The 10,683-nt window shown below is 41.6% G+C and overlaps 1 protein-coding gene across 2 annotated transcripts; it reads right to left on the bottom strand.

The window, feature by feature from the left end:
• Nucleotides 1-4,759: 4,759 nt before the first annotated feature.
• LOC130205388 (uncharacterized) lies at nucleotides 4,760-10,178 on the bottom strand. 2 transcript variants are annotated; one of them, XR_008833905.1, is made up of 2 exons: nucleotides 8,124-10,178; nucleotides 4,760-5,713 (listed from the first exon to the last, which is right to left on the bottom strand). XR_008833905.1 is itself a non-coding variant. In XM_056432716.1 (2 exons), the coding sequence occupies exons 1-2, from the start codon at nucleotides 8,216-8,218 to the stop codon at nucleotides 5,153-5,155; spliced, it is 615 nt and encodes a 204-aa protein (XP_056288691.1). In that variant the 5' UTR covers nucleotides 8,219-10,178; the 3' UTR covers nucleotides 4,760-5,152. The 2 variants fall into 2 exon arrangements, 1 of the variants encoding a protein (XP_056288691.1); XM_056432716.1 differs by having other exon boundaries at nucleotides 4,760-5,672.
• Between the last annotated feature and the right edge of the window lie 505 nt (nucleotides 10,179-10,683).

Genomic DNA, 10,683 nt, shown 5'->3' with positions numbered 1-10,683 from the left:
GACTGGGAGATCCTCTGGTATGCCGGCTCCACTCCGGGCCAATGTTTGTCGACTGAGGAATGTTGCCTGGGCAACCGGAGGCCGTGAATAGGGAAACCTCTTGCATGCTGACGCTGTCGTTCAACTGTTGTCACGGTTCAAAGGCCTCTTGGGCACAGAAGACACGCAGACACACACACCTTAAAGGTTGGTGTATATACAGTATGTGTGTCACCATGGAGATACTGTTTGGGTGGAGCGTACGCTGCGCAGGGCATGAATGGCTGCATATCTGAGAGAGAGAAAGAGAGAGAGAGAGAAAGAGAAATAGGGCATCCCTTGACTTTGACTCAGAGCTGGTAAACTTACACTTTCAAGCGGGAACTCCGAAGACGTAGATTCATGAATGAGCTGAAGGCCGTCGGCTTGTTTATGTCGGTGAAAGACGGAGAGGGTTGGAGTTTCACACTGAGCACTGTGATCGCCTCCGTTTCTCCTCTGAGTTGTTGTGTTTGGTGTTTTGTTGATACGATTACAACTTTAGATCGGGCCTGTTTCTTTTTTTCTTCTTTTTTAAAAATTTGTTGCACAACACAGATAAATAAATGTTGGTGTTCAATGCTGATAAAATAATACATGTCATAACAGGGTCATCTAGAATTACATCAAATAGTGGGGCGTTGTGCAGTTTTTATATGAATCTTTTTTTATGATCTAACTAAATGCTCACATTGTTTGGCACGTTTCTCTATTTTATTTTCCTCCCGTCTATACAAACATGTACAGCAATGTGAATATTTAATCTCTATGGACAGCATGTTTTGAGTAAAATAATGTCAGTGAGATAAACATGGTTTAAATACACAGGGTAGGCGCAGGTGATTGGACACAGGTGTAAACAATCAGGGACAGGGCAGATAATCACAGGGACAGGACGTGCAGGGAAACAGAGGGCACGAGAGACGGGGACTTCAAAATAAAACATGACACAAGACACAAAAACTCCAAATCCTGACAAATAACACATTGGACCTGATATTTAAAGAGCTGCATGTTGCAGAAAACAAGTGGATGAGAAAACTGAAAAGCTTAACGGCTGGTTATCAAAATATCTGAAATGTCTTTCTTCACACATGGCGGCCGACCAAACCTGCACAGATGGTGCAGATTGTGTCACCGCTCCGGCGACACTTCAGTCAGCGCCGCTCATGAGTGCCATTGTCCTCAGTTGGCCACGTTGGCTCCGTGGACCACAAACTGAAAGGCTTTTCCTCGCATTCACAGCAATCCCGTTCAGCTGGAGGGAATTCTCCAACATATGCTTATTCATTTGGCTTGATCTTCCACATCTGAGACATTTTAGGATGGGAATTTCCAGACAAAGGGGCCATCGTAGTATTGTTACGCCTCAGATTAGCCGCTCAACGCATATGCAATGCATACGATTTTAATTCAACACAACAAAATCTGTCTTTCCCTCTCGGCCAAACAGATCCCTCGTCGACATGGATGCCTAATGACCGAGGAGTGAGTTGATAAACCATAAACGGCTCCTCGGCTCGACACTTTCTCATAGAATAATAAATACTCTTTAATGCTTGTGTTTCACTCCGTAACATCATCTTACCTCCTCCTACGTGCCAAATGGAGCATTAGACAGGAATCACACACCACTACGTGTTCATTAAAAACGCTACCCCTGCCAGGATGAATAATTTAATGCTCTGTTCTCAAATTGAATCAAATGTTGTATCAACTGTAGTCGATCGGACTCGGTGAGTGAACTTGCATCAGCCTGCAGTCTTGGAAAAGAAAGAGGGAGAAGATTTTGTCTTAATTTGTTGGCTCCAACTCGCATATTTTTGCTATCGGCGTATCAGAAACGAATTCCTGGCCCATCAGCGAAATAGCTGGTCTCGTGATGGCCGGCATGCTACAAGGCTTCCTGGAGACCACACAAAAACTATTCAGAATATCCATTCAGAATCTCACCAATAACCAAAGTAACATCTCTGTGAGGTTCAGGACTTGCTGCACTTCCTAAAACCCTGCAGGACACTGCACCAGCACCAACGGAGCCGTGGATTAACACAGCTGCAGGGGTGAGACGGGGTGAACTATGAGTCATCGAGCTCTGAATATAAAATGTATGTTTTTTTTGTTGATGTGATTTTCGATTTGAATGCAGCAGTTATGATGGTTTAACTCTTTCTTGATTCATTTTGTCCTTCTCAGGTTGGACACACACACACCCACACACACACAGAGACACACACACACACACACACACTGATGTTTTCTGTATTGTCTCCCTGAAGAGATGTGTCAACATTTACTTATGAATCATTAGTGATAAGCCAAGCTAAACCATCGATCAATACTACACCGTGTCTTCCTATGGACTCCTCAGGAAGAAACTCTGTTGACAGCCAAAAACATCAAGTGACCTTTCGTTTGACAAACAACATTTAAGGATGCAGGGACTCTTAATCAATTTGGATAATGTTAATATATGCGTTGAAATATTGATTAGGGATGATCTACCTCCTATGAGGAGAAGCTCGTTAAAAAACATAATCCCCTGAGCATCCAGCCAGCAGAAAAAGATCAGACGGGGGTGTTTATGCTGAAGTTGACCTGCTGAATTAAAGATCAACAAAAAAAAATCAAATGTACCCTTAAATGAGCATCAATGATTTATGCCTGAATCCTAAATTTAAAAACATGTATTTTCTTAATATATTTATTTTTCAATGGAGGTGTGTATTTGACAACTGTGGCCGGAAATGTTGAGCATTTTCTTCCATACTTTTTTTGGGTTTTAAACCCAATGACTCATATCACCCGATGTTTTAGTTATATTGCTTTTCTTCAACTGTCAAAAACTAGACTATTAAAATAATTGTCTGGTTGGGGACATGAGAAAATAACGTACAGAAGAGAGGAAGTAAAGGTATAAAGAGACATTTTATGCCCTGATGTGTGCAGAATAAAAACTCAGCAGCTCATTGATGGCAGCAGTAAACCGTATGCTCCCTGGATATTAATGTCAGGAACATTGTTTTTAATGTTTGTTTAGTCGGGGGAAAAGCAGCACATCATGATCTCTGTAAAAGATATCCCTTTAAGTTGCAATTTATTGAGAGGGAATTGTGTCCCGACCGGTCTAGCTGGTTCCTCAAAGTCCAATGCCACAATGAAACTTGTCAATACGAGCGCAGATACTTTTCTATGCCCGCGCCCACGCCCTTGTATGCAGACATTGTTTCTATAAAGGCACACACATTAAATAGCGCGCACACAATTTCACATTCGTCTGTGCGTGTGCGGGTGGTTGTTTCTTTTCCATGATGATGGTGAGGGAATCCTGTTGTGCAGCTGACAAACCTTTTTCATTTTTTGTGAATGATGGCACTCACCGCACGAGGAGCTCAAGTTAACTCACTTGTCACGTGGCGCTGGTGCTATGAAGCTGTTAGCTTAGCTTAGCAAGAAGGCTGGAAGCTAAATGAAAAGATATCCAATCCAGAACACATCGCCGCTGGATTTGTGAATTGAACACGACAGCGAGGTTGCTGAATTAAATTAAAAGCGAACCAGAATCCAAAAGTGAATCAGTTTACTCTGAAAATCGTGAATTCACTTAAATTCACCGTGTTTTTCTGGGATTTATTTCATGATTCAACCAGTGGAGTAAAATTATCTTTTTTACCCAACTGTTGTTCTTGTGACGTGTAAAATGAATGTCTGAGTCGCCCAGGTGATGTCACTTGAGAGTGATTTTCTCAGGCCGAACAGATGACATCACACAACGGCTCTCACAGGCTTCGTTGTGCTCCCCGTGACGAGGTGACGGACTTTCACATGTCGACTGAAGGCCCGCCCCTTTTAGAGTCGACCGAGTTGAACTCCGGCTCCACTTGACCTAACTTTGCCTCTGGACCAACCCATTCATGTTCTCCCTCTGGCTGTTCTTCTAGTGTTACAGGCCTTTAGACACGATGCTGGATGCTCTGGCCTCAGGTCACAGATGGCTTACGATTACAACTTTCATTGTGTTTCCTACAGCTTCTGTACAGTATCTCCCCCTCTGGCATTTCTATCCTTATTCCCCGACTGCCTTCTGCCCCCTTAATCAAAGCAAAGTAAGATTTAGAGAGGAGGTAAACACTCTGGTTTTATGATTGGGCCCCTTCTTACAACGTGGCCTGTGTAATTGAAAAGCCCTCTGTGACTATTTTAAGACACTAGTGGGAACAGATTCCCATGTGTGCGCTATGGCTGGGAATGGGGCTCTCTCTTTTTCTCTTGCGCTCACTGTTTTAAACAAGTGTGGTGTCTTTGGCTTGTTCTTTTCTACCATACCATACCATATTGTACCGAATATAACAAATCTGTCACTGTCATAGTTTTTGTGAGAGGAAAATAAAAGCCGTAATGTCACAACTAGCTGTGTGTTTTTTGAGCTTTTAAAAAAAAAATTTACTCAGACCATCTGTTCTTCACACTGCTCTACAATCCCCGACCGCCAACATCCCGCAAACCAAAATTAACGTTGTTTCACTGTGAGTAAAAAGTTTAAACAAACTGAAATATCAACAGTCAGCGTCTTCTCTCTTCCCCTGAGTCGGCCATAATAGACTCTTTGTTCAGCTGAAATTATAAACTCTTATTTTGGACGTTGTGTGCATGTGTCGACTGTTGCCTTGTGCGTCATTATGACACATGCTTTCAGTAGAACTTCTGTGAAGAGAGAAACACGTTCTCACATAAGTTTCAAGTTTCAAGTTTTTTATTGTCACATCCCCTTTTATACAAGTATAATCGGTTCGTGAAATTCTTATGTGCAAAACACCCGACAGCAGTAGCAGACTAAAAAAAGAATAAGAATGAGAATAAACTATACAATATCCACACAAAAAAAAGAAGAAAGTATTAACAATATATATATAAAACAATGTAATAGAATATACATCATGGCAATATATATATATAAAACAATGTAATAAAATATACACTTTTTTTGAGACTATATATATATATATGTATATACATACAATATATATATACAATATATATATATATAAACAATGTAATAAAATATACACCATGGCCATAGATATTCACAGAATATGTTCTGGTGTGTAGTGTTAATGAGGGTCTCAGTCCTTGTTCAGCAGCCTGATGGCCTGACTGAAGAAGCTGTCCTCAGTCTGTTTGTCTGACACTTGATACTGCGGTATCGCCTGCCTGACGGTAGAAGGGTGAACAGTTTGTGGCCGGGGTGGTTATTGTCTTTCATCATCCGTTTGGCCCTGGCCACGCACCGCTTGGTGTATATGTCCAGGATGGAGGTAAGCTCACCTCCAACGATGTACTGTGCCGACCGCACCACCCTCTGTAGTGCCCTACGCTCCAGGGCGGTGCAGTTCCCGTACCAGACGGTGATGCAACCTGTCAGAACACTCTCGATGGTACTGGTGTAGAATGTTCTGAGGATGCGGGGGGCCATGTTGAATTTCCTCAGTCGCCTAAGGAAATACAGGCGTTGTTGGGCCCTTTTCACCACGTGAGTGGTGTGCGTGGTCCATGTGAGGTCCTCGGAGATGTGCACGCCGAGGAACTTGAAGCTGCTGACCCTCTCTACTGCAACTCCGTCTATGGAGATGGGGGTGTGCTCTCCTCTCCGCTTCCTGTAGTCCACGAGTCACAGACTATCACGCTCAAGGACATCCTTTAGATAAAAGTCATTACATCAAATTACCTTTTCAACAAGGTGAAGTGAGTCTAACCACATGTAGTGACAGATTTATGGTCTACGCATGTTCCCGAAACTTAAGTGCCCTGAACTCATTACATTGGATCCTGAAGTTGTGGAAATCGTATTCTAGATGCACCACGTGTTGGCAGAGAGTTGAGACATACGTGTTCACATGTCACTGAGAATAGAACTGACCTCACTGGCTTTAAACATCGTGAATAACTCAGACGGGAAGCACCTGTTGGTAAATTACAAAACGTTCTCCAGATTTTTTTATAATAAACAAAACCGTCATACTGTACGGCTCTATGAGGCTGTAATTCAGCACAGCGGTGCTTCGAGCTAAATGCTAACGTCAGCATGCTAATGTGCTTCAAATCTAGAGTGCTGATGCTTAGCAGGTGTAAATGTTCACCATTTAATTTAGCGGGTTTAGCGTGGTTAAACGCGCTGAACAAGCAAAACAAGTGCAGCTTAAGCTGATGGGAATGTTATTGGTTTTATAGGTATTTTATTTGGTCAAGGACGATTGGACGCACTTTGACCTGATGATGGCACTCTATGGAGAGTAAAGAGTCATTACAATCCAGGCTCAGGGGAACATGACTAGTTGTGGAGACATTTTACCCCAAACCAAAAATGTCAACCTCATGGTGGCGCTAGAGGAAACGTTAGGGGATCCCCAAAGTCAGTGGGATTTTTCCTCTGGGCATTATGAACCTGTCTCCAAAATGTTTCAATCCATCTGGTAGATGTTAAGATGTGTCTCTGGTCCAGTGAAACCTTTAACCTGCTAGTTACACTAAAGGAAAAGTCACAAGCCAGTAGGATTCATCCTCAGAGGACCATGAATATATGAACCCAGTTTTATTGCATTCATCTCACAGTTTGGATGCTTCACTCAATCAGTCACTTTTTCCCACGCCATATTAGGAATATCAGTTTATATATGACAGTTACATACAATTCACTTTTAAACGATGGTGTAGTAAACTAGAAACTAAAAACTCTATATCTGCACGACAAAATGCACCACACTCCCTTTTTATATAAAGAAATATAGTCCAATAAAGTCATTTAAGTAACATGAAGGCACAGTGCCCCAACTCCAACAAATAGGCCCATTACCACATAAAAGACGTACTCTGCTCTAATTCCATTTGCCATTATAGCTAAACATGCCTTAAGTCCCGGCTTTACTGGGCGTATTTCTTTAAACAGAGGCTCTGTTTATCAGCGTTTCCCCATATACTGTACTGCTATTTCATAATGTCTGATTATCAGGAAAAACACAATTAAGAGTAAGAAACCACTACAAACAGCAACAAAACTAAAAGTGCACAAATTAAAAATTATTCAGTGAAAAGGTCGATAAATAAATGTGGCGCAGGTTGAAGAATTGTACTATTACCAAGCGGTAATGTTGTTATCAAGTACAGACAATGCACTGCGGCAGAGGATGAAAATAGATTAGACAAGGTAGAAAGTGAGGTTGCAATCAACTGTCGCAGATTCAATCAATACACATTACTAATGCAACAGTTAAATCCAACTGTAACATTAGTGGACACGAAAAGTACATGAGGTTTTCCAGGAATATGTCATCCAACACTGCTCACACTGTGGCCCACTAATACTCAAATGCACTGCAGGGTTGCAAGTGCATAGGTTTCACCTCACCTAATCCTAACGGATGAGTTATTACGTGATGTAGCGTCAAACTATTCCTTTAATAATCTGGTGTAGTCTGTTGTCGGCACAATGAAAGACATCTGGCTCCCTCTGCATGAATGACATTCGGTGCTCAGTCGGTGGTTCATAGTTGTATCTCATCAGAACTGCCGAGCATAGTTCAAATGAATAAAACAGCAGCCGCAATGTGCCAGTGAGAACCATGAAAAGCAGCTCTGCAACGAGACACAGCAAGTGTGTTTCCAGATTTAAAAGTTGGCCACAATCATGACATTTCATTCCAGAAAAAGATCAAAGAGAGCCGAAGGGAACCCGCACATTGCAGGAAAAGCTCCTCACCAGAGGTCTATAAAAATAGATGCTCTTATTTATTTTTTTAACATTTGAACCACGTTCAAAAAACTCAGCACACACTTCCATCAATGGGTACTCCACAGTGCACTATATTGTATGTCATGAAGGAAATTGAGTGCTCGAGATGTTGCCACATTTATTGCATGCAGTCCCTGACAAACAGAGTTAGAGAATGACTTGTTTTAACAATGTTTGTGTAGCCTGCAGAACAATTTATGCTCAAGTAACATGAAAACAATTAATTGTGCTCAATAAAATCATTACTTTTACTGTGTTACATTTGAATACATTCATCTTGCTTCTTTTATTAATGAATTGTTTTATGCATTCCTATGACCTGTGAAGAGGCAAGTGGTCCCCTCCACTGGGCTGTGAAGGTCTGGGTCTATGGGACGAGTTGGTCCCAGGTCTGCTGGCGCTCCGTCGTCCCATCGCGACCACACCTCCATGTGACTCTCTGTTCAAAGCGGCCTGGAGCCACAGCAGGAGGTTTGTTATTCACAACATGTGAACGACCCCTCACGGTAAAGTTATGGCTATCAAATAGCGCTAGCAGCAGCTAATATTTACAGACAAGGTAACTGCGCAGCTGGGGTTGGGAACGCTGGTCTGAAGTCAGCACCCGAGAGAACCGTGCAGAAAGCCAGTGTGTGTGTGTTAATGCTAATAGGTTTAAATATACACAGACACAGCATATCATGTTCCAAAACTACGACACCTGCTATCTGTCATAATATGAATATATTACAGCGGGGTGCATTTAGCTAGTCAATGAAGCCGGATGAAGAGAGAGAGGCCAACATTCTTTACTAAGGTGAATACTTTCATGTGGCAGGTCATCTAATCCACAGACGATGGTCTTTGCATTTTACCTCTTTCTTTTTATGTTTGCTTCCTTTAGTTTACCTGAAAACCATCTGGGGTTTAAATTTTAAAGCTGCTGCATCACATAAAACACATACCATAGATCGATACACTCATGTATAAACATGCTGAAATACACACGGCTAGTTATGAATCATGAAACAAGTGTCAACACTAATACTGAATAGACAATATATTAGTCCCCAATAAAATTCTATCCTATAATCCTACTTATTGCTTATAAATTGTGTGCAGTCATTTCTTTCAGTAAATCCGTTTGTTCTCAAGTAATTTTTTCATTCTACTTTGCAATACTTTTACTTGAGTACATGTGTGGCTACTCTAGCTCCATTAATCATATCGTGCCCTTTGACCCCTCACATGATGTAAGTCCACTATATATGTGTATGTATTTTACTATCTATCATCCATCTTTATAAACCCCAACATGAAACGATGCATTTAAAACAAATACTGCGAGGCAAGCGCTCCCTCTTTCACACAGGCAATCTCCAAGACTACTGTTGAAGAGTATTCCATGATTCCAAGCTCTACTGGCTCTTTATTATAGTTAATTTAAATTAACAGTCACTTCAATAACAATAAAGCAACAGTAGGCAAACTAATGAAACACTGAGCTGTTTCCAGCGTGTGACTGTGACCCAGACTTCACTCACACCCACCAGAATACTTTCCCCTTATATCAGCAAACAAGAAAACGGCTACGCTTTTTTATTATTCATAAAACAAGATAATATAAACTGTCACTGGCTTTGCAGACAACATGGAGTTTTTTTCAACTGTGCATTACGCTCTTGTAAAATCCCCACTCTTTATTCAACACAGCATGTCTAGACTATATTTTTATTATCATTATTGCCAGTAGCTAATTAAGATTTTATTGTCCAACTCCATTGAGGTTTTGGTGGGCCTTTTGTTTTTCGAAGTTTTTGTCATTCCTTGTGTGTCTGAGGGGAATGCCAGTCGACCAGCTAGTCAGCCACCCACTCCAGTTCAGAGCTGATGGAGGAACCGCAAGGAACCAGAGACCATCTGCGTGTCTCGAGCATCACACTGAAATAGAAAAGGAACTGTGAAAGGAAACACTGACAGGAAACTATGCAGCCAAGATGGTTACCAGCAGATACGACAGGACAGTGTCGCACTCAAGTCTAAAACCCTTAAAACATGCGGGCCTACGCTCTGAATGTTGTCCCGAGTGTGTTTCATGCACATACCTTCATTGCAGTCAGGTCAACAAAAACGTCAACAGTCATTGCCAGAGAAACAGCCTGTGTGATACTATTCTACTGTTCAATGTCTTCAATGGCTCTGTGGATGGAAATGTCCCCGATATCCAGGCTCTCAAACTATCTCAAAGTATGGGATGGATTTTACAGGAAGGCCGTGCAGAGCAGTTAAAACAGGAGTAATGCGATCTATTTTTTTAGATTTAGAGAGTACACAAGCTGCAGCATTCTGGATCAACTGGAGGGACTTAAGAGACTTATTAGAGCAGCCTGAAGGAGTTGCAGTCATCCAGTCTAGAAGTAACAAACATGTGAACCAGTTTTTATGTATCTTTTTGGGACAAGATGTGCCTGATGTTACGTAGATGAAAAGATGCAGTCCTTGAGATTTGCTTAACGTGGGAGTTAAAAGACAAGTCCTGATCAAAGATAACGCCGAGATTCTTTACGGTGGTGTTGGATGCCAGGGCAATGCAGTCTACAGACACTACATCACCAGATAATTGATCTCTGAGGTGTTCAGGGCCGAGTAAAGAAACTTTAGTTTTGTCAGAGTTTAACATCAAGAAGTTGCAGGTCATCCATGTTTTTAAGACATGCTTGAAGTTTAGCAAGCTGGTCGATTTCCTCTGGTTTGATCGATAGGTATAATTGAGTATCATCTGCATAACAATGAAAGTTTATGGAGTGTTTCCTGATAATATTGCTCAAAGGAAGCATGTATAAAGTAAATAAAATTGGGCCAAGCACAGCACCTTGTGGAACTCCGTGACTAACGTTGGT

This window comes from Pseudoliparis swirei, chromosome 15, assembly GCF_029220125.1.
Source record: "Pseudoliparis swirei isolate HS2019 ecotype Mariana Trench chromosome 15, NWPU_hadal_v1, whole genome shotgun sequence".
In the NCBI taxonomy this organism is placed as follows: Eukaryota; Metazoa; Chordata; class Actinopteri; order Perciformes; family Liparidae; genus Pseudoliparis; species Pseudoliparis swirei.
The sequence above is the reverse complement of the archived record's forward strand: the minus strand, read 5'-3'. Positions and strand labels throughout refer to the sequence as shown.